This window comes from Capsicum annuum, unplaced genomic scaffold (genome assembly GCF_002878395.1).
Source record: "Capsicum annuum cultivar UCD-10X-F1 unplaced genomic scaffold, UCD10Xv1.1 ctg83241, whole genome shotgun sequence".
Lineage (NCBI taxonomy): Eukaryota > Viridiplantae > Streptophyta > Magnoliopsida > Solanales > Solanaceae > Capsicum > Capsicum annuum.
The window spans coordinates 102,300-126,566 of record NW_025894096.1 but is presented as its reverse complement, the minus strand read 5'-3'; the positions used below and the strand labels follow the sequence as shown (position 1 = coordinate 126,566).

The 24,267-nt window shown below is 37.6% G+C and overlaps 2 protein-coding genes across 4 annotated transcripts; both read left to right on the top strand.

Moving 5' to 3' along the window:
• The first annotated feature begins 135 nt into the window (after positions 1-135).
• On the top strand, positions 136-21,218 carry LOC124895609. Of its 3 annotated transcripts, none has more exons than XM_047406052.1 (28): positions 136-411; positions 504-711; positions 845-957; positions 1,192-1,308; positions 1,876-2,019; positions 2,185-2,370; positions 2,637-2,791; positions 4,774-4,895; positions 5,015-5,106; positions 5,654-5,894; positions 6,011-6,068; positions 10,745-10,893; positions 10,998-11,068; positions 11,176-11,349; positions 12,982-13,053; positions 13,774-13,875; positions 13,960-14,049; positions 15,796-15,871; positions 16,089-16,182; positions 16,280-16,349; positions 16,468-16,647; positions 17,394-17,516; positions 17,622-17,705; positions 17,813-17,997; positions 18,089-18,227; positions 18,323-18,382; positions 20,292-20,396; positions 20,754-21,218. In XM_047406052.1, the coding sequence occupies exons 1-28, from the start codon at positions 322-324 to the stop codon at positions 20,865-20,867; spliced, it is 3,414 nt and encodes a 1,137-aa protein (XP_047262008.1). In that variant the 5' UTR covers positions 136-321; the 3' UTR covers positions 20,868-21,218. The 3 variants fall into 3 exon arrangements, with proteins under 3 accessions (XP_047262008.1, XP_047262007.1, XP_047262006.1); XM_047406051.1 differs by having other exon boundaries at positions 137-411; positions 2,185-2,538; positions 16,095-16,182; XM_047406050.1 differs by having other exon boundaries at positions 138-411; positions 2,185-2,538.
• A 1,413-nt stretch (positions 21,219-22,631) lies between these two features.
• Positions 22,632-23,528, top strand: LOC124895612 (probable methyltransferase At1g27930). The gene has a single exon (XM_047406055.1). The coding sequence runs from the start codon at positions 22,632-22,634 to the stop codon at positions 23,526-23,528; it is 897 nt and encodes a 298-aa protein (XP_047262011.1).
• The last annotated feature ends 739 nt before the right edge of the window (positions 23,529-24,267 follow it).

Genomic DNA, 24,267 nt, shown 5'->3' with positions numbered 1-24,267 from the left:
AAATGGTTCAAACTTTTAATTTTTTTCTCTTAAAATATGAATCAATAAAGTATATGTCCAAACAAGTCCTTAAAACAAGCAAGAAAAAGTGTGAAGGTGGAAAACTCCTCCTCTCCTATCCAAATTATAAATTTTGGCTTCATCCATTGCATTTCCTCCCAACACCAACCCTTCTCAAAAATACAAAAACAATACTCACTCTATATACTTATTATTTTTCACAAATCAAAACCAAAGCAACAACAAAGAAAATTAAAGAAAACCCAAACTCTCTCCCTCTCTTTCTCTCTCTCTCATTAGAGTTTTTTGGTCTCCGGAGAAATGGTAGCTACAAGGAGAAGTGGATCTCTACCCTCCACCGCTAAACGCTCCGCTTCATCCGACGATGATTCTTCCTCTAAGCGACACAAGGTACAATCTGTCCCTCTGAACCTCACTCTTTTTTTTTTTTTTTTTTTGGCTTTGTTCGGTGAGTTGATTTTTTATTTTTTTTGATTTTATAGGTGGATAATAATAGTAATGCGGAGTCGTCGGAGAAACCGAAGTTGTCGTCGGAGAAACCGACGGAGAATCCTAAGGAGTTGTCTTCTACTGAACCGCCGGAATTTGGGGTCGGCGCCGTTACTCCTCAGGCTGGCGGTGCCGCCGCCGCCGCCTCTGACAAGGGTGATGATGCACCTGCCGTATCGGTTGCTACACCTGTAGCAGAAGGTTACTTTCTTTTTCAACTGTTTCTTGTGAAGTTTACTGTTTGGTCTACTTGATCATGTCAAGTGAAGTGAAGAGAAGTGAAGTGAGTTTCTTTATTTTATTTTATTTATTTTGTTTGTGTGTGTGGTTTTAGGGGCGACACCTGCTATAGTTGATAAGCCGAGGAGTTCGGTGACTTTGAGGAAGCTGAATCAAGGTTCGGAAACGACGTCACCTTGGTGTAGGCTTATATCCGAGTTTCCACAGGTGAACTTTCTTGATTCAAGATTCTATCTTTTTGAATTTTGTGCTGACCCGGACATCACGGTTATCAAAAAAGAACTTTTGTTTTTCAAATTGGGTGAACTCAAACTGGGCTGGTTATCAAAAGAAAAATGATTCTCTTTTTGAATGTAATTTGATTGCTGTTACTCCTATTTGTGGGAGTTATTGTTTTGTTATTCAAGATTGATTAATGGTGGTTTCATATATGTGTTGCAGAACCCAACTATACATGTTTCCGCGACAACATTCATGATTGGTTCTAGCAAAAATGCTCATCTTCCTATCAAGCAACAAACAGTTAGTGCAACTTTATGTTTAATAAGGCTTACACAGGTATTGCTTCAGTTCTTGGTCTTTACTCTGATGGAATTCCCCAATTTTGTTTCCATCTGCCCGTGGTTTTCAGATTATTCATTTGGGAAAAAGAAGAAACTTTTTTTTTTTTTTTTTTTTTCATTTTGGACTTTTCTGCTTTTTTTCTTTGGTCAGCTCACAGACTGTTTCTGTCCAAGATTGCAATAAAAACAACTATCTAACATTATCCAACTTTGCGTGGCCCAGCCAGTTTTTCCTGGATAACTGGTGCTGGACTGTAACCATGTTGATAGAAGTCCACATTCGTGGTCTGAAATTATAAACAGTTCGTGGTCTGAATTTTTTGTTTTAAAAATTCTTGGACTGTTTATATGTTGGCTGAAACTGTGTTTGTTATTTGGAGTAAAAAATCTTTGGGGTGATCTCTGATAGCATGCCAATACTTGGCTTTGAACCACTGCATATGAAAATTCACCGCTCGGAACAACTACAGCTGTGCTCAATTTGGCGTTTCTTTCTTTCGTTCGTTATTTTTTCCGAAGATGAACTTCATACTGTGTACTCATTGTTTGTGGAAATGATCAGCACGAAGGAAATTGGGTTGCTGTGCTGGAGAGCAGGGGCAAAGGATCTGTGCAAGTTAATGGAAAGACAGTTAGAAAAAACAGTAGTTGCATTCTGAAGTCAGGCGATGAGCTTGTTTTCGGTGTTACGGGGACTCATGCTTATGTATCCTCAAAGTTACTGTCAAAATTAATGGAAAGACATATTAAAAGAAATCCGAAATCCTAAGTCTCTTGTTGTTTTTCATATTTCTTTTTGGGTTCTGAAGTTCTGTAGTTTCTATTTGGCCACATGATTTGTAGGAATATCCTTAACATTTTTGTGGTATAGATATTTGAGCAGCTGCCGCATGAGCTTGGAGTTAAGTCACCTCCTTCAGATGTTAGGACCAGTGCAGGTAAATTAGTGCGTGTTGAAAGAAGAGCAGGAGATGCCTCAGCTGTAGCAGGTGCTTCCATTTTGGCATCGCTTTCAAGCCTGCGGCAAGACCCATCGCGTTTGAAACCTACGTCTCAGGTTAGTGGGAATGAGCCTTCTTCCCCTGTTATTCACGAAGACGAGTTTGATGGCCTCGAAGTCGATTCAGCTGCAAATGTTGGCAGCAGCAGTGCTGCTGATGTTGGGTTGACTAGCAAGATCCTCCCTCTTGATGGAAATCTGAACGCTAGCAGAGATGCAGGCGATGTAAAGTGTCTGACTGATTTATTTCTTTTTTGGTCTTTCATTATGGGTATGCGCTCGCTGATATGTGAGATGAACTAAATAGAATTGCATATGGACAGATACCAGAGGAAAGAGAGTGGACAAGAGATTCAATGCCAGCTTCCGCAGCAGGGGTGTCTGTGAGATGTGCCGTATTTAAAGAAGAGATCCACGCTGCAATAGTTGATGGACAACAGCTAGATATTTCATTTGATAGCTTCCCATATTACTTGAGGTATTTCCAGAGACTACAATGCATTATCCCATTTACAACTTATACTTAGTATACACTTGGTATATATGCTATATGTTCTCTTTGAGTTGAAAGATATGGTATTTATGGACTGAATTTTGTAGTTTCTTTTATTCACGTCTTTCACTTGAATGAAGCAGGCTTTGCTTTAAGCCCTAGGGATTTGTGCCAATGTGTTACTAGAGTCATAATCATATCTTGTTTTTGAAGTTCCAATATTGCACCTTAGTCTTCACTTACTATACCCTCTTTTGAGTAAGCTGTTTTTATTGTCCCTGCTTTGGACAATTGCCATGGCAAAAATTTTGTACATTAGCTTATGTGGCAAAAATAGTATTCTTTGTTTGTAAAATGCTACTGCTCAAAGTAAAAGAAAAGCTAAATTACCCTTTAGTCGGGAATTCAAATTCAAAATATAATTGTATATGTTCTCAGTGTGTTTCTTTCAAAAGTATATGCCTATGTGGGAGACTGGGAGGTAAAAGTTTATCATTAGAAAGAAGTTTGTCATTGACAACTAGGAGGTTGAGATAGAGGATACAGTTATTTAGTAGGTGTTTGAACAATATTTAAGTTGAAGTTGGTCTGGTGACAAGGCAGATTTGGTCCTTATTTTTCGACCTATTCAGTATAGGTTCTACTATGCCTAACTCAGAAAGGAACTCTTGATCAGCTGGGATGTTGGGGGAACAAAAAGAAAACCTTTGAGAAAGATTTGGAGCGTAATGCCTGCTCGTGTTGTTGGGTGGTATGGAAGCAAAGGATTGCAAGATGTTTCCAAGGGAAAGTAGATGCTATACCGAAGATTAAATTCAGATATTTATGGCTTTGGCTTTTTGGTGCAACCTGTAAGATGTCAAAGATGAAATAGCGTGCTCATTGCTTTTCTACAGGAATAGACTTTTGTACCGAAGAAATCCATCCTTTTTTTTTGTATTCGAGGATTTCTATGTTTCTAATGTACTGGCACATTCTTAGTGCTAGTCTGTTTATTATTTTCTTATTATTAGTAATATAGTTAAATAATTAATATTTAGCTGTTATAAAAAGTTGAAGTTAAAAAAAAAAGTTTATTTGAGGTTGAAGTTGGAAGATGTTTGGGGAATATAACTTATTTTAACCTACAAGCTAGAGTATAGGCTGCGACATGTAGGTTCTCTCTTTCTCTTTTTTTTTTTTCTTTTTTTTTTTTAAAATCTGGAATTGTGGGGGTGGGGGGCAGATGTATCATCATTTTTCTGTGAGATATGTCAATAATTGATTTTTCTCCACTACCAAGATAACCTTACAAATTTTTAAGCAGCACGGAAGTCCTATTCTCCAATAAAGATTGGGAATTCATCTACTGATTTTTATGTCTGTCTGTTAATGTGATGAAGGGTCAAGCTCCAAAATGTGATTTCTTTCAGTTGCTTGAATGCAGTAAGTGCATCACTAGAGTTATTAACTACACAATCCTGGAGACCATCCCCATGAGGGTGGTGAAGAGAGAGCCCGATTGCTAGAGCAAAACCCACAAATCCTTGGTGTTATCCTGCACTTGAAATTCTCATTTTAGTTGCTAAAAGAATTCATTTAATTTCTGGTCCTACTGAGCGAGTGAGCTTTGGAGGGGAGCCTTGGAGTAACTGTAAAGTTTTTGCCATGTGACCAGAAGATCATGGGTTCAAGCCGAGGAAACAGCCCCTTGCAGAAATGTGAGGTGAGGCTGCGTACAATAGATCCTTGTGGTCCTGCCCTTCCTCGGAGCCGCACATATCGGGAGCTATAGTGCACCGGGCTGCCCTCTTTACTGAGAGAGTGAGCTTTGTAGTGATAAATTCTGTTGGTAATTTATCAGGACTAGTTGTGCCTCATTTTTGTTCTTAATTGGTTTAGCAACCCCATAGCTGTAACATTATTCAGTATTCAATATGTCCAACAACCATGATTGGTGAAGATTCATTTGATATCTGAGCTTGCAGTGAGAACACAAAAAATGTGCTGATTGCGGCTGCATATATACATCTGAAGCATAAAGAACAAGTAAAATATACTTCTGAGCTAGCCACTATCAACCCAAGAATTCTGCTCTCAGGTCCTGCAGGTAAGTCGTTTTCCTTAGTATTTTTTGATGAAAAGCTTCTTATGAATTGTTTGTCCTGTAGATTCTTGGTAGTAAACTTTAATGTCTGCATACTAACCACTTCTGCTTTTGTATAGCAGGTTCTGAGATTTATCAGGAGATGCTGGCAAAGGCACTTGCTCATTTTTATGGAGCTAAATTGCTCATCTTTGATAGCCATTCCTTTTTGGGTGTAAGACAATATTCATTTTATCTTTTCTTGAGGGTGGATTGCGTGATACCTTGCCATGATTTTCTTAGTTGTGTTTGACCTCCCTTGCTTCTGAAATGCTTTGATTCCTATATCCTACCTTTTTCACGTCAACCTTTTTTTTTTTAATGATTGCTTGCTTTGCCGCTTGTCCTGGCCAACATTGTTGGTACTTATGGACCTCTTTCTGGATCTCTGCTTATGGAACAGAAACAATATTATCTGTTGGTTTGGTCACTAAAAGGGCAGTTAGCCAGGTTGGACATATTGAGTGATATGGGAGTAACATCAAAATTTGGAGAAATTCTCTCTTCTCCAAGTGTGTTAGGGTGGGGGGATTTCACGTCTCCCTAATTTTTAACAGTGGGAATCTGTGCTCTATTTCTGATTTTCTAGAATCATTAAACTTGTCATGTTTGGTTCTGTTACATTCTTGCCCCTTTACTGCTGTTAAATTGTTATGTTCTCTCTCAAAAAAATAAAATGTTATAATGTAATGCAACTTATGGATTATTATCGTATCATCCAGGGTCTATCAGCAAAGGAGGCTGAACTACTAAAAGAGGGATGCAGTGCACATAAGATGTCCACAAACTCCAAGCAGATTCCTGGAGAACCTGACATGCCTAAAGGCAATGAGTCATCATCTGGTCAAGCAACTAATGCTGACACTCAGACTGATTTTTTGGGTTTGGAAGCACAACCAAAGATGGAGAGTAGCAATGTAGCGTCTTTAGCCGGGACATCAAAGAATACCTTGTTCAAGACAGGTATTTCCATTGGGTTCTAATATTTGTTAATTGTTACTGCATTTTTTTTTTTTTGACTATACAAGCATGGCTTCTTTTTCTCTTTAACCTTGGTAATCAATGTTGGTAATATTTAGGTGATAAGGTGAGGTTCATTGGTTCTGCTTCTGGTGGTTTATATTCAAGCTCTGCCAGGTAATTTATACAGAACACTTTCTCCTTAAGACCACTTACTATTCGTTCTTCCGGGACCCAAAATGAGTTGTATTATCCACTATCTGGTGTTATTTTATAATTCTGTTGATATTGTATCTGTTCTCTTTCCTGGAACTCTTTTTCTTTATTTTTGAATTTGGATGCCATTTGAAAATGATGTATAGTAGTACCTAACCACTGCAGCATAACTATTATATTATCAAGAGATAGATATCATCACAAGTAAATTAAAGGTAGAACAACTTGTTTAGGTTTAGATATTAGGAGGAATGGATGAGAAGAAGAACAATATGGTTAAAGATTGCTGTTTTAAGTACCATATTGACCAAGCTTCTGGGAGGCCAAAAACACTTTTTCTGGAGATTTGAGGTGCCAAAACAAAAAGTGCATTGGGAAGTTTTAAGAGTGGCAGAGTTTTTCAACACAATTGGCCAGTTCAATGGGACACAAGAGGGGGAAGATGAGCTATGGTGGCAGGGCAGTGAGAAAGGCACATTCAAGGTTAGCAAAGCATACAAGAAACTGAATCTCCCTAACCAACCGTCCATCAACTGGCCATGGAAGAACACTGGAGGGTCAAAATACCTTATAAAGTAGTCTGTTTTGTCTGGCTCTTTTCTAAAGAGTCGGTTCTCGCAAAGGACAACTTAATGAAGAGGAGGATGACATTAGATCCTGCATGTTTTTTGTGTGGGGAGAAGCCAGAAACTGTAAACCACCTTTTTTTTGCATTTTAAGTTTACAGGTCAACTATGGAGGATGTTTCTGAATTTGAGAGGTATATCTTGGTCCATGCCAGGAAAGATTACACAGACACTTCAAAGCTGGGAAGAGATAGGGATACTGGCTAATAGCAGAAGCATATGGAGAATCATTCCAGCCAGTATATGGTGGACTATATGGAGGCAAAGAAATGCTAGGTGTTTCGAGAACATAGGAAATAGTATACAGCAGATCAAGTTGAATTCCATCTTGACGCTGTGTTTTGGTGTAATCAGATTTGGTCCAATGATCCTGTCTCTATTATTGATGTGCTAGGCGCATTATAGACATAGGATCATAGGTGTTTTTAAGTATAGTTGTAGTACAAACCATGTACTACTCTTCTCTGATATATAAATACAAAGTTACCAGTTTCAAAGAAACAAAGTGTCTTGGAGCAGCGGAAACAACTTGTTTTTGTAGTAGGGAGAAGCTACAAATTTCTGCTTCTTCCACGAAACAGAAGCAGAAAATTAATCCCTTCAAGACAAAAATATCCTTACTGAAAATCTGCAATCTTAAAATAAATTCCTTGCCCAAAATTCATATTTACCAAATTACTACTACAACAACAACAACATACCCAGTGTATTTCCACAAAGTGGGTTCTGGGTAGGGTAAAGTGTGTGCAGTCCATACCACTACCTCAGATAAAGTAGAGAGTGCTTCCGATAGGCCCCCAACTCGGGACAAATAACAATATAACAAACAAAAAATATAAAAATAAACATCAAAATGGGATAACACATCGCTAGATAATAAAAGAAACAAGTCACCGACAGAGTAGTACTATAACCTATCTATTCCAGATCACAAGTGATCAGAACACTACAACAATAAACTACAATAAAGTACAGACACAAATACAAACAAATGACTCCTCTCTACTATTACGGATGCACTCCAACCCACTAACCTTCTATCCTAATTCACGTTCTCCACTCCTTCCTATCAAGGATCATGTCCTTCGTAAGATGTAACTACTCCATGTCATGCCTAATCACCGCCTTCCAATATTTCTTCGACCTACCTTAACACCGCCTAAAATCATCTAAGTCAGCCTCTGACACCTCTGTACTGAAGCATCCGTGCACCTCTCCATCACATGCCTAAATTATCACAACCTCACTTCCCTCATCTTATCTTCCACCAAAGTCACTCCCACCTTCTCTCGAATAACCTCATTTTTAACTCTGTCTCTCCTGGTAAGTCCACACATCCATCTCAACCTCCTCATCTCTGCCACTTGGATGTGGGAGTTCTTAAATGTCCAATACTCCGCTCTATACTACATAGCTGGTCGAACTGTCACTCTGCAGAAGAACTTACCTTTAAGCTTAGGAGGCACCTTCCTATCACACAAGAGTTAAGCGAGCGTCCACTTCAACTACCCTGCACCAATACGGTGTGTGTTATCCTCGTCAATCTCTCCATTCCCCTGTATTATAGACCCAAGATACTTGAAAATATCCCTCTTCCCGAATGGCCTGTGAATCCAGCTCCACTACCACATCAGCCTCATGCGTCGAATCACTGGACTTGCATTTCAAGTATTCCGTCTTAGTCCCTGCGCAACCTAACCCCTTTAGACTCTAGGGTCTGTGACCAAACATCCAACTTATCATATTTACCAAATTATCTTTCATTAATTTAACCAATATATTTCTCAAATATAAATACGAGCCTCTTCTCTTCTTCCTTTTTTTTTTGCTTAAAAAGTATTTATACTGATTAGCTGTAATGTATATTTTCATTTATGTTTTAAATGTCACTAAATAATATGTTACCTTCTCAATTCTTTTTCTAAATAAAAATAAAAAAACTTAATTGAAGTCCTCATCAAAAAATATTAAAATCATTTCCCTATTTAAGTATTATTAATTATAAAATGAATCTTAATACTGTCTTTTTTTTTTTGTTATTTTGTACTCAGAATCACTTACTGAAACATTGGTCAAACACAATCAGTTTACCAGAAATACTTTTCTGTAAACTATTTTGACTAAAGTGCTTTTCAAAATAAGCTCTAGAAGTTTGACCACATAAGCTCCAGTTCATTTGTGGGATGACTCTGGGACTTGTGTAGAAAAGTTCAATCTTTCCTTTTTGTCTGTCCACAAGTGAGGTTGGGAAAAGAAACATAGTTTAGTTCCTCTTTTTCTTTGCTAGGAAACCAAAACACAGATCAACATGGTTGCTCTCTGTATCTCTTTTTAAGTGGCTTCTTTTTTGCTCATTTAATTAGATTCAGACACATTCTGAATGAAAGTTGATGTGCTAACATTTGTTTTATTTACTATGAGCCCCTGGGAAGCAGGCGGGTGTAGGTGTTCTGCTTCCACTTTTCTCTATAAATTTCCCTAGTGTACCGCCCTTCTGCCAAGTAAAAACTAGGGAAGTGTATGAGTTACAGGGACTTCAGTGAGTCCCATTAAATAATATGGAGGAATTGGAAGTGTGAGAGTTTGCGACTTGCTGTAAGGATGTTTATAATGAATGGCAAAAAATCCCTAGAGGTTATCAAGTTCAGAAATCCCTTATAATCTATTTTATTAGTATTGTGATTTGTTCTCTTTAAGCATTGTGGTCCCGTGGTGCTGGGCCTGTGATGGTCGTGTATGTTGTTACCAGTGGCGATGTATCTTAGAGCTATGGTTCAACTGAACCCAATATATTCTACCCGGGATATAAATGTATGTAAAATAATAAAATTTCAACAAACATTAGATTTTGAACTCACAATCTTGATGGTTGAATCCGTGAAAGTGAAATTGAAGTCCTGGATCTGCCTCTTGACGCGTAACTACCTTTTTTTTTTTTTTGATGAAGATACTACTTGTTTAGATATGATGTATATGGAATACGGAAATAGTGGTCTTCTCTCCTTATCTTTTGATCCTTAAATGTATCTGCAGATTGGTTTTCTCTAATCCATTTAGTCCAGATTTAATGGAGTTTCAACTCTTTTTTAAAATTGTCAGCAAGTCAGACCAGTGATCATGTTGTAGTACAGTTGTTTTGCTTTCTACCGATGAGAATATGTCAGAAAGATTAGATCATACTATTTTACAGCTTTACGTGGATCAATTTGGAGGTTTTTTCTGTGGTTGAATTGGGAATTTTATGTGGATACATGATAATGAGATTGCATGCATTTCAATTAAGAGAGAGTTATATGACACAAAGAAGACGGGGAGAAGAAAATGGATAGACGAGATCCAGTGTTGGTTTATTTTCTTTAACTTTACGTCTCGGGAGGCTTTTGCAAGAACCTGATATTCAAATAAAAGACCACCTAAATATAAAGGTTAAGATGAAAGTGATAGGTGGCAAGTCCGTTTTATCAATGGGTTACCAGTGAAATTGAGGGCGATTCTGTTCTAGCAATATGTCTGAATAACCACTTGTTGCTGTGTCAATGTGAAGGTAACATTAGGTCTGCGACTTGCATGAATTGATTGAGTTCAGTGCCGTTCCCAAATGTATTACTACTTTTAACTGTTTTTCTCCTTCAATTTTCGGAAATTTCGGATTGGGGCGCTGTTTGATTGATTTGTGTTGTGGGCCTGGCCATGCACACACGTGCATGCTTTATGGATGCAAATAATCACTTCTTCCTCTTGTTTCATCTGTGCAAACTTTTAAAGATTAAGATTTATATAATGCTTAATTTTTATGTTTTTTTGGAGACAAGGCAACACTTATTTTTTATCCTCCTTATTTTAATTTTGTTTTTGTGATTTTATATTGTAGTCCTTAATTTTCCTCATAGTATTGATTGTAAACTAGTCATGCTATAAAGTATTTTATTCTGTAACAGTGCCTATGCTTCAGCTGCAATACAATTTAAAACTGTTCTATTTAACCATATTTATCTTGGTTCAAATTACTAGAGGGCCAGCTTTTGGGACTCGAGGGAAGATTGTGTTGCCTTTTGAAGATAATCCATCATCAAAAATTGGTGTAAGGTTTGATAAGCCAATACCAGACGGGGTTAACTTTGGGGGTCTTTGTGATGATGGTCATGGATTCTTTTGCAAGGGTATTGCCCACATGGTCTTACTTTCTTTCTCCTTTATTTTGTGAAGTTCAGTAATGCCGAATTTAGTTTTCTTTGCTTTTTGGTCATCTCTCTCTCTCTCTCAGCCAGTGAGCTACGCTTGGAAGCCTCTGGTGCCGATGATCTTGACAAGTTACTCATTAGCACATTGTTTGAGGTTGATCCTTGTATAATTTTGAGAACTAATGCTATTGAACTTGTGTTCTTTTTTTCTGGTTATTCTGAGGTCTCAATTATCTCTGTATATTGCTTTCTATTTGTAAGGTTGTATTCAGCGAGAGCAGAAATTCCCCCTTCATTTTATTTATGAAAGATGCTGAGAAATCTATGGCGGGTAGTTCAGAATCGTATTCCACTTTTAAAAATCGGCTTGAAAAGCTTCCTGCTAACATCGTTGTTCTTGGATCTCACGCTCACACAGATAACCGCAAGGAAAAGGTACTTTTGCTTTTTCCAGGTTGTTGTCAAATGTAATGTCAAAGAATTATTTTGTTTTCGGTATGAATGTGTGTTAGGTGTCCTCTGGTATGAATCTCTTTTGGATTAAGTTTCTTGATTAAAGAAGTCATAGGTGCGAAAGTTCTAGAGATGAGGTTTGACAAGGAAGCGAGAGATGTATCTTTTTCTAATAAAAAAGTAATAAATCTTATTGATGGAGAAAAAACCTCGTATACTAAATGTACATCAAAATTAAGAGTCTACATCTTATGTTTCTATACAAATCCATTCAATAATCTATACTAGCCTCATGGGTGCCCAAAAGTTCATTCAAAAATAAAAGACATGCCCTAACATGTACAGTCCTATTCCACCACTCTAAAGGCTCTCTTATTCCTTTTCCTCCAAGAGCCAACCTAAGTGTAATGGGAAATACAACTAGGATCCTCCTGTTCTATGACACCGTTAAGTGCGAGGGGAGATGCATCCGAGGCTCTTCCTGCTCATCATCTTCTTCTCCGAATATGTACCAACTATTATGTCATTCACTGTTACTCACATTGTTCATTGCATTACCCACCACAACTAGGTGAGAATGGGCAGGGTGCTAGTTGATCACTTACATGTGAAGCACCAACTTATGTAACAATTCCTCATCCTTTCTTTTTTTTGAGAAAGAAAAAGCTATGAAGTATCTCTTCCTCCTCCTCAATTTGTGTATTCCATTCAAGCTGATTAAAAAAGAATGCCACCTTTCTATGTTTGGTTACTTTTAATTCCAACATTCTGATTTTACCCTTAATGAAACTCCTTTATAGGAAAGACTTGACATGTTTAAGACCGCAAGATTTAATGAATTTTTTGATATGTTAATACACCCTTTAGTTTAAAACCACGTGATTCAAAAGTTTCTTGTAGATTCTTAGATTCCATGCAGGGCCAAATGAAGACACATAAAATGAAATGGAAGGAGTAATACATCTCCTCTAGTTTTTGATGATAGTATCACACCCTTTCATGAAGACACATAAAATGACAACAACAACAACAAACCCAGTGTATTCCCACATAGTGAGGTCTGGGGAGGGTAAGATGTACGCAGTCCATACCTCTACCTCTAAAGAAGTAGAAAGGTTGTTTCCGATAGACCCCCGGCTCGAGACAAGACACATAAAATGAAATGGAAGGAATATTATTTCTCCTCTAGGTTTGTTTGATAGTATCACACCCTTTGAAATAATAATAATAATAATAATAATAATAATAATAATTATTATTATTATTATTATTATTATTATTTTTATTTTTATTTTTTTTGATAAAGTGGTGTTATCACAACCACTCATTGCATCAACCCTCTCTCCCTTTTTTTTTTTTTTAAATTAATATGTTTGTACATTAGTTGTAACAAATAACACAAAGGCCGTTTTATAACACCCTTTGCTTTCTTGCTCCTTTCTTCCTCCTCTAGAGGCTGTTCTATTACACTTTGCTTTCTTGCTCCTTTCCTCCTCGTCCAGAGGAGATAAATTATTTGTGTGCTTTAACTTTTCTTTTAAATTTGTCGATCTTTGTGTTATCTATTTATTAGTTGGGATAAGTTCTAATTATTTCCCGTTCTACCCGCTGTAGTCACATCCTGGGGGATTACTCTTCACCAAATTTGGCAGCAATCAAACTGCTTTGCTCGATTTGGCTTTCCCGGTATACTCTCTCTCTCTCGATCTTTTCTTCCGTAATTTTTTTTTTTGGGGAAAAAGGTAACATAGTTGTATATATTTTTCTACAACAAGAAACTGTGTAGTATCCCATAATTACAAGGTGGAATGCAGAAATAACACTCCTAATCCTTTGTCATCTCATAAGGATTCTGGAGTATCGAAAAAGATTCATGATCTTCTAAATACTTTCCTTTAAACCAAAATAAAACAGCACCAAACACTTCATTTCATCTCTGAATGTTGCTAGACTTATCTTCAAAACATCTTTATTCCTCTCTTCCCATATTTTCCACGAAATACAAGCAGGGACAATCTTCTTATATCCTTTTGTATGATGGATAATCCTGGGTAGAGTATTTTGTACAGGATGATGCCAATAGGAAACAATGGCTTCATTGTGTGCCTTCAATACTAACTTAATACACATCTTTATTACCTTTTATGAACAAGCCTGGCAGTTTGTCTTTGATTTGATGTCTTTTCCTTCTTAACTGAGGTGGATTGTTTTTCCTTTTCACCAACTTCGTTACGACATTGCATCTGAAATAATTGGAATCTGACTGCCCTAAGCCTGGCAGTTTGAGTGGTTCCTTTTGTCTGGATGAAGTCCGCTCCATGTGCCAATGTCATTCTTACTGGGAGTTTTTTATTTCCTTTCAACCTTTAACCACTGGCTTATAGTACTTAAATTTGTTGACCTCAGGATAGTTTTGGGAAGTTGCATGACAGGGGAAAGGAAGTTACCAAGACAACTAAACTGCTGACAAAGCTTTTCCCCAACAAAGTGACCATTCACATGCCACAGGTCTGTTTTGATTTTTTTTTTAAAATAGAATTTCTGGTGGTTCTTGTTGTCTTGCATAACTGATGAGTGACTATGACTATGAAGGATGAAGCGCTTTTATCTGCTTGGAAGCAGCAGTTGGATCGAGATGCTGATACTCTCAAAATGAAGGGAAATTTGAATAGTTTGCGAACAGTAAGGGCTTGTAACCTATCTTTCACGTGTTCATTGATTATATTGTTGCTAATCATCCTTGCTGTAGCCTTTAAGTGGAAACCTAATATTTTGAACTGTTTAGTATTTAAATCATTTGACATCTCTGCATTCTTATGAAGATACAAGCTTCTTTAGACTTTGATGGGGTGGTTCATTTTCCTCCACATGAATTTTGCTTTTGGTTATATAAAGCCAGTCAAGAGCTCCCACATCCAAAAGTTGAAGGTGGCGCAAATGAGGATGCTGCGATGAATGTGTGAACTTACTAGGAGAGATAGGGTTAGAAATGAGATTATTCGAGAGATGGTGGGAGTGGCTTCAGTTGGAGACAAGATGCGGGAAGTGAGGTTGAGATGGTTTGGGCATGTGATGAGGAGGTACATGGATGCCCCAGTATGGAGGTGTGAGAGGTTGGCTATGGATGATTTCAGGCCGGTAGAGGTAGTCCCAAAAAATACTGGAGGGAGGTGATTAGACATGACATGTAGCAATTACAACTTACTGTGGATAGACCCTAGATTGAAAGGTGTGGATGGCGTGGATTAGAGTAGAGAGTTGGTAGGTGGGAGTACGTCCTTGCTAGTAGGAAGGGATGGTTTGTTTGTAGCTGTGCCAGTAGTCGTAGTGCTATTCACGTGTCCTGTAGTTTTCTTGTTCGTGATGTTTGTGTCTTCAGGTAGATAATTTCTAGTAATACTCTGTGGCTGTCTTGTTCCTGTTATCCTTTATTGGTGTGTTATTCCACCCTTTTATTGTTTTTAATTATGTCTTTTTATACTGTTGTTGCTTGTTCTGAGGCGGGGTCTTTCGGGAACACACACTCTATTTCATCTGAATTCTGAGGTAGTATTGCGTACACTTTACCCTTCCCAGACCCCACTCTGTGCGAGAGAGTACAGAGTACACTGGGTATGTTGTTGTTGGTTATATAAAAAAGTTGAAGAGAAACTACTGTTATGTTAGCACAGATCAAAGTTTGATGATATTAAGTGCCTTGTTGTTCCCTTTTTTTTTTGATCATTCAGAAGTATTTATCTGGTCTTGCACCAAATTGTTGTTACTAAAATGCACAAACCGACAGTATGGCTGAACTACTGTCAAGGAATTTTCTCTTTACACTAACAAGATGGGTCAACCTCATTGATGTAGTTTCTTTCAGATCCTCCTGGTTCGCTTAGTGATAGCTCCAGCTGATGTAGCATCACTAGCAAGTTCATCTGTGTCGGTCTTGTTCCATCACCTGTCAAAGTTCTAAATCCTGGTTCACCTAGTACAGATGGTTCCACCAGCAAAAAACAATCCTGTCTTTTCCCTTGCTGCTGACAAGCTTCTCCATTTTGTCATTGTGAACGCCTTTTTTTTTTGTTTTTTTTTGGGGGGGGGGGATCTTCTGTTGGAGAAGATGAGAATAACACCTTTGGGCTGTTGAGCTTTCAGCTGGTGCGCTCTTTCTTGAATTTTGAGTTGTGATTGGCAACAGAATATACTCCACTATTTTAGTTTTATTCATCCCTAGAAAGTGGGTAACATGTCTCAGCATACTGAAGAACTGCAAATTTTGATATTTCCTTAGACCCCACTTTGTGGGAATATATTGGGTATGTTGTTTTTGTTGTGTTAAAAAGTGGAAAACCTGACGTATGAGGTCAGGAGATCATTGAAAAAAGCATGATTCTTTTTACTTATTTCTTTGTTGGTTGATCCTCCTTTTCTTTTTGGGTATAGGTTCTTAATCGGAATGGATTGGATTGTGATGGACTCGACACGTTGTGCATCAAAGACCAAACCTTTTCTGTTGAAAGTGAGCAACTTCTTTTTCATATTGCTTACAATTTCTTTGGATGGGTAAGGGGATGGGGGCGAAGGAGGTTGTCAGGCTACTTCACATTTGTATTTGTTTAAGTCAACATATGATATTCACAAAATGGAAAAAGAACTGTTTTTTTGTCATTTGATTTGCTTTTGTAGCATAAAGACAAATTATTTAGTTTTTCTTCTCTTTTTTTGGTGTTGTGAAGGTGCAGAGAAGGTGGTTGGATGGGCCTTGAGCCATCATTTGATGCAGAACCCTGCTGCAGATCCTGACGTGAGGCTTGTATTGTCTCCTGTGAGGTAATAGAAGTAGCAGCAGCAGCTGAGACTATATGCGTTTGCTTAGCTGTAATATTTGTGGTATTGAAAAGTTGTTTTGTATCTCTCAATCTAGCAGCATTCAGTATGGATTGGAAATTCTTCAAGCTATGCAAAATGAAAGCAAGAGCTTGAAGAAGTCACTTAAGGTGATTACCTTCTTTCTGGTGGTTTGCTAAACTTATATTTTCATGAGATGCTATCCTAATCTGACTGTGGGAGGTTTTTGACATATTAATTTGTGGATAAATTGTCTGTCTGACCCAGGATATTGTGACTGAGAATGAATTTGAGAAGAGACTTCTGGCAGATGTTATCCCCCCAAGTGATATTGGAGTAACGTTTGATGATATTGGTGCGCTTGAAAATGTCAAAGATACATTAAAAGAGCTGGTCATGCTTCCTTTGCAAAGACCTGAACTTTTCTGCAAGGGTCAACTAACCAAGGTTTTCATCTTCAGTTCTTGGTCATTTACATGATTGTCTATACGTAGAACCATATTTTTTTGTTTAGTAGTGTTTGATCTTGTGATCAAGGATCTAACAGTAAGCACAGATGGTCTTAGTCTTACTCATTTCTGTCCACTCTTTATATCGATTTGCTGTTGTGCTGACAAAAAGTAAAATGAGAAGATGATGAGTGTTAGTTTCACTTTTATTAAATTCTTGTTTGAGGTCAGTAAACTGAGTTATCTAGGCGCTATGGTACTAGTTCAGATGAGGTTTGAAGTTACGAATTAGAATATTCATTAGGTGTGGCTGCATTAATTTGATAGATACTGTAAAATAAACATAAAGACGTTCTTGTAAGTTTTCTGACTCCTTACTTTGTTTTAGCTTCTTTGCTACTTGAATTTGATTATGAAATTTCTTGTTTATCTTGATAAAAGAAGTTCCTTTCTTCTTTATCTGTCACCTTCTTATATCACTATGACAATATGTTACATATTTTCCATCCTCTTGATCTTTGTGAGATCCTTGTTATGGATAATTCATTGGTAAAAATATTATGTAGCGCACTAGAGAAGGTTCTTGGTTCTTAAATACTTTCTCTTTGGTGGGTCAGAAGAAAAGCTTTTTGTATATAATGCTATATTATTTGGCTTCGCTAAGTATTGTTCTTGGTATCAGTCGTGTATATCTCATATAAGTTGTGCTTGTGATTGCCTAAGTTTTCAACTGCTTATTTGCAGCCCTGCAAGGGAATACTTCTGTTTGGACCCCCTGGAACTGGGAAAACCATGCTCGCGAAAGCAGTTGCCACTGAAGCGGGTGCGAACTTTATCAATATTTCAATGTCAAGTATCACTTCAAAGGTGAGCTTCATTTGAAACTTGTCAGATTGTTCTATCGCATATGGATCATGTGTTAATATGCTTCTTGTCATATATACATCTTGCTATTGTTTTTCCATGCTGCAGTGGTTTGGTGAGGGTGAGAAATATGTGAAGGCTGTCTTCTCCCTGGCTAGTAAAATTGCTCCGAGTGTCGTTTTTGTTGATGAAGTACACTTCCTAGAACTCATGACTCATATCTTTGTTCTTTCTATTTTATTCTATGCTTTTTCTTATTCTCTCTCTCTCTCCTCTTTCTCTGATGTGATCTACATAAGGTTGATAGCATGCTGGGCCGACGGGAAAATCCAGGAGAACACGAGGCCATGCGTAAAATGAAAAATGAATTCATGGTGAATTGGGATGGCTTGCGTACGAAAGATACTGAACGAGTGTTGGTACTTGCAGCAACAAACAGACCGTTTGACCTTGATGAGGCTGTCATAAGGCGACTGCCCCGTAGGTAAAAGAACCAGTAATTTGCACTTACCCAATGAAGTAGGAAAATTTCGTTAGTTGGTTTCAATGTTCTTATCATGACATTTTATGAACAGGCTGATGGTCAATTTACCAGATGCTCCTAATAGAGCAAAAATTCTGAAAGTGATACTTGCAAAAGAAGACTTGTCTCCGGATGTTGATCTGGATGCAGTTGCCAGTATGACAGATGGATATTCTGGAAGTGACCTTAAGGTGTCTTTGCTATTTCATTTTTGCATGACAAAATGACTCTTCCTTTGTGTCGTTATGATGTTTGCAGAGGCTGATTTAAGTCTGATATTTTGCAGAATCTCTGTGTTACAGCAGCATATCAACCCATTAGAGAAATCCTAGAAAAAGAAAAGAAGGTACAGGGTTTGTTATTAGATGTCTTGAGCGTTTACTCCTTTGTTATTAGAGAGCATTTGCATTGCTTCTATAATAGATAATATGAATGCTGCTGTTTGGATGTGTCAATTCTAGGTTCTTTAATTATTTTGTGGTTGGGAGGACTTTATGAAAGTATCAATGCACTGTCAAGAGGGAATAGGATGTAGGTATATTAACATAACTGTGAAGGATCACAAGATGTGGAATTGGTTCAAGAATTTGGGGATATTGCCTCTTCGTAGATAGTCCTGCTCTGGCAGATAATTCAAGATAATGAATAGGCTTCCATTAGGTAAGCACAAGTTAGGAGTCACTTGGGAAGTATTGTTGGAAAGTTAAAACTAAATCCATCTCAAGTACATAGACTATAGATTTTCCTAATTTATTATTAGGATTTAACGTGAGAATGCATGTACAGTTTTGTACATGCCTTTAGGAATGGGAGAGTCTGGACTTAAATCATGATACCTATAAATACTCTTAGGTAATATAATTATTTTATTCAAGCCAAGCTGGAAGAAGTGAAGAAGAAAACTTTCTTACACTTGTCTTCAAGAGAATTTGATTGATTGAGAGTGCTCTTCCTCTTTGAATTCTCAACATTTGGTGCCAGAAATACTTTTCTAGTGACTTCTGTTTCATTCTCTCACTCATTTCCCTCTCAGGACTTACCATCTTAAAACCACCAATCTACAACAACCTTATCGACCAGAAAGTACACATGCAATCCCATATACGAAAACGGGAGGAAGGGTGTCGTCACAGTGGTAGCCTGGTGGCCATTGTCTGTGGTGGGGAGAAGAAATTTTTTTCGTGAGTCCACCTTTGAGGGAGATGGAGAAGTGGTTGACAGTTGATGGTGTCGCTTGGAAAATGGGATTGAAGTTGGTTGGAATTATGTTAAGAATTTAAGTTTACTTCATAGTTTAAGAAGGTTGGAATTCTGTTCAGAATTTGTGGAAGATGAGTTGAGGGTGGTTTTGTGGAGTAGCTGGTTGGGAGAAAAAGAAAAGAAAGATAAAAATAAAAATAGTATTAAAACAAAAATTACGTGGCAAAATGTTATTTGTCTATGACATACACTCTACCATCTTCCTGTCACTGTTTAATTTGGTTTTTAAATGTGTGTCTAGCGCCTTCCACTCTCTCCCTCAGCAGATCCAGAGGCTCATCTATCGCCTGCTTAGGGGGGTAAGTTGGGTGTTATGGAGCAACCATACTGGATATAGAATTGAATGGGCAGGAGGGACTTGGGCACCATGACAATAGATGAGCTTGTCGGATCTTTGAAAGTCTGAAGAAAGCTAAACACAGTTCGTTGAACATGCTTTTTCTTTAAGATAGGAAGTAGTTGGCTGAATGTGCTTTGCTGCAAGGATATGATTTCTCAAAGGAGAAAGATGAAAAATGTGTCTCTTGTCAAAGAATCCATGGACAGGGATGAGGGTAGAAGAAGATCCAAGAAAGAATTCAAACTCGAGATTTCAAAGTTGAAGACCCAATTGTGCTGGTTATCTTCACCTAGCTTTTAGAAACTTATATATGTTTCTTGGGATGCAGACTCTAGTTGTTTATTATTATTCTTATTCTTCCTCTTATTATTATTATTATTTTCATTTGGGGGGGGGGGGGGGGGGGGGGTTGTTGGAAATAAACTAGATCCATCTCAAGTGCATGGATGTTCTTATGTATTAGGATATTACTGTAATAATAATGCATGGTATTCTACATTCCCCCCCACCCCTCTTGTAGGATCACACTTGGTATGTTATTGTAGAGTGCTCCCCCCCAAATTTCCCTTAGTGTGCACTTGATCTGCTATTCATAAACGTCCCACTTAATAGACTTATGCTACCACTGGAATCTCATGCTTGGAGTTGATTTTAGGAGCATGCTGCAGCTTTGGCAGAAGGTAGACCTACGCCAACACCATGCGGTGGTGCAGACATACGGCCTCTGAACATGGACGACTTCAAAAATGCTCATGAGCGGGTGTGTTGACAAAAGTTATCTAGAGTTTGGCCATAGACTCCCAAATACTTTTGGCAAATTATTGTTAGGTGAAGTTTCACCATGTGCTTGGCCATAGTATTTGGAAAACCGATTTCACCTTTAAAAGTTTCCAAAAAAATGAAATTTGGCCCAAATACTAGTTTTTTCTAGTATTTGGGAATTTGGATTATCTGCCAAATAATGGCAAATTGTATAGCCAAACCTACCAAGTTTTCCCCCAAAAACTACTTGGGAAATCTATGGCCAAACGGGCTCTTAATGTGTCTTTAAGCTCACTGTTTTTTTTTTTCGCTGCATCTGAATGCTGAGAATTCAATTGCTTTGGGGTTTATATAGGTTTGTGCAAGCGTTTCATCGGAGTCCATAAATATGACGGAGCTTCTTCAGTGGAATGAACTATATGGAGAGGGGGGCTCTAGAAGGAAGAAGTCCTTGAGTTATTTCATGTAAAAAGCTGTTCATATTGTACATTGGTGGTGTCTTAAGGAAGAAGTCCTTAAGTCCATGTGATCTCCTCGGCCCAGGTCGGTCGCCGTGCTTTGTGGTATGCCATGAAACCCTGGAAGTTTGTACAATGAGTATAGGTCTCTTTAGTTATACATGAGTTTTGAGATGTAATGAGGATGGAGTAACACTCTAGGAATAGATAGTATCTCCGCCTTCATTTTCTTTCCCCTCTTTCTCACAATGAGCAGAAAGATGTCTTGAGTTTCTCATTTAATACAGCTGCTACTGTTGTGATTGATTTATATGTCAGAGTTGGAAGCAAAATAATATGCAAGTCTTCTCATTGCTGCTGTTCTTCTTGGAGTCTTTGTTATAGATGCTGACTTGGTTCTTTGGATATCTAGATGAGCCGGCCCTTGCCGTGTTCCAGCAAAAATACAGTGAAATCCCCCACCCCACTACCTATGTCATGACATCTTTAGGCATTCTCTCTTCCGATTGTGTTACTTTATATGGTTTTATTGGTCTTCAAATTGAAATTTTTGGTGTTACTTTGGAGGTGCCTATAGTACCGAGAAGTAATTTATAGTAGAGGGACAGATCTTAGATCAATCAAAGCATCCATACAAATAACCCAGTTGATAATCTCTCACGTTACCGTGTGTTATGAGTTAATCAGATTACCCCTTTGTGTCTTATTGTATGAAAATTTGAGGACATTTGAAATGTGATTTCTCCATAATACTGTATTTTACAACTCGTCGCGGGTTTTCTTCTCCATCAACAACCAAAATGCATGAAGCTACACGTTCAACAAAAGACCATTTTTGTTGATTCTCCCTTTATCATCTCAGCTTTGAAGTTTTGTTTGTCTCTAATTATCAGTAATAAGTATGTTAAAGAATAATGCTATTCGAGTTGAAGAGCATGAACCTTAGGTGCTTTGGTGTAGGGAAAAAAAAAAATGCTTTTGCTAAAATCATTTTCTAGTGTTTAGTTGAAATTGTTGGTAGATGGATGAACTTAGTTAGAACTGGTGTTTTTGGTACTTTACTCTCTTTAAATGAACTTAGAGACCGCATGCGGTGTTAGATGCTTGTTTATATCAGAGTAATAGATAGCTTTTTCTTTAATATCACTCATATTCACCAAACGATGACAAAATAGTACCTAGAAGGTTCCCTTTAAATGGATTTGTCCTTCATTTTGGTCTTTTAGGCATCTTTAGAAATTGAAGCCATGTCTGGACATAACTTGTGCTATATATGATACGAAAATATAAACTTATGTCTCGTGAAAAGACCAGCACAAAATAAGGGCAACAGTGCAAATGACCCCCAACAAGGTATTGCAAAAATAGACGAAATTTGGTGACCCAACTTCTTAAACAAAGAGTACCCATCATTCACAATGATTGATCACACCTACATCACTAACAACAGTTACAAAAGATACTCAATTTAGTAGATACTGAAAATTGTGACAGCTAATCAAGAAGAAAAAGAAAAACAACAGTATAATCTCACAAATGATATCTGGAAAAGTAGTAGCGTATACACAAACCTTTCCACTACCTTGTTGGGTAGAAAGGCTGTTTCCGACAAACTCTCGGCAAGAAGTAAAAAAGAAAGCAAACGCTTCAAACTAAAGAAACTATCATTCCTTCATCTTCACTCAAGAAAATTCAGAAAGGAAATTAACACATGTCACTCAAATTATTAAAAGCCTCTCTTTAGGTAGAAAATAGTGACATGAGAAAAGTACACAATGCCCCCTTCTGAAATTGCTTTCCCTTTTCTTCTTTTCTCACCAAAAACTCGTCTAAAAAAGACTCTTTTACACAAGTACTATAGAGCTATGAAATTTACAAAAAGAAACATAATCCCACTTCTTGTTTTCATCTTATCATTTGCTTCCATACTCAGACTAGTCAAGATTTGTCTACTTACTTCATATTCCTCTCCGATTTTCTCCGCCTTGTCTATAGTTGAACACCCCCACAATCTCCTCGAGGAGAAAGAAATCAACTTTCTCTATGATCTTGTATCGCGAAAATCACCCTGCAATATTCTTGTTTTCGGGCTTGAAACGCAATACTCTTATCAAATTTCAAACATCAACAAGGGTGGAATCACTGTCTTTCTTGAGGACAACGCCGCGAAGATCAAGGCTAGTAACTCCACGAGTAATACTAACAACACTCGGATTCACAGAGTCGAGTATCAGACAGTTGCTAAAAACGCATACAAGATTTTAAAACATGCTAGACAGAACCAGAAAGACTGCTACATATCAGCTACTGATAGTGCCAAACATGATCTGCATAGTAATTCATCAAGGAAGTGCAAATTTATTTCACTTGTGACAAATGTACCTAAGGAAGTGTATGAAGTGAAGTGGGATTTGGTGATTGTGGATGGACCAGATGGAGATAAACCAGAAACACCAGGAAGAATGGCTGCAATTTATATTGCTGGTGTAGTAGCAAGAAGAAGCAAGAACAAGAATGGGACTCATGTGTTGGTACATGATGTTGATAGAATGATTGAGAAATGGTTTTCTTGGGAATTCTTATGTGACACTAATTTGGTTTCTTCTAAAGGGAAATTCTGGGATTTTAACATACTAGCAAAACCAAATGCCACCACATTTTGTCCTACATAATTGAACATATATAGTTTGCGGTTGTAGAAGAAATTCTTTTGTTTGCTATTAGATCTAGGCATCTAGCTTATGTTTATTTCGTTTCCATATATATTCTTTTCATTATATTGAGAACTCATTTTAATTTATCTCTTTGTAAATTTGTCCCTTCTATACATGTTTACCTCCAAGGATGTCTCCATTCACTAATCCTTTCAGTCTTAACCTTTGAATCTCTCCATTTGAATGGTAAAATTGAATGGTAAAATAGCATATACAATTCCAAAATGGAGAAGATGCTGGATCTGGTACAAGAAATTAATAGTGTCAAATTGGTGGACTGAATTTAGACTGGTCAAAACATACAACAATAATTAATATAGAGTGTGTAATATAACCTAGGGGAGGCTAAGATGTACGCAGACATGATAGGCCCTATCTTTGTGGGATAGAGGTTGTTTTCGATAGACCGTCGGCTCAAAAGAGTGCAATCAAAGAAGGTAGAAAGAAAAATAATGACAAGAAGTTAAACAAAGCAATTGAAGTACAACCTCCAAACCTAGACCTTCCTATCAAAGATATGTTGAGGAATGTGCCATGTCTTGTTTGATTGAGCTTTTCTTTAGTTTATCTCTACTTTTCCTTGGTATGTTGAGGAATGTGCCATGTCTTGATCACATCTCCTGAGCTTTTCTTTAGTTTATCTCTACTTTTCCTAAAAACTGCTATAGCCAACTCTCACACCTCCGCGCACTCCCTC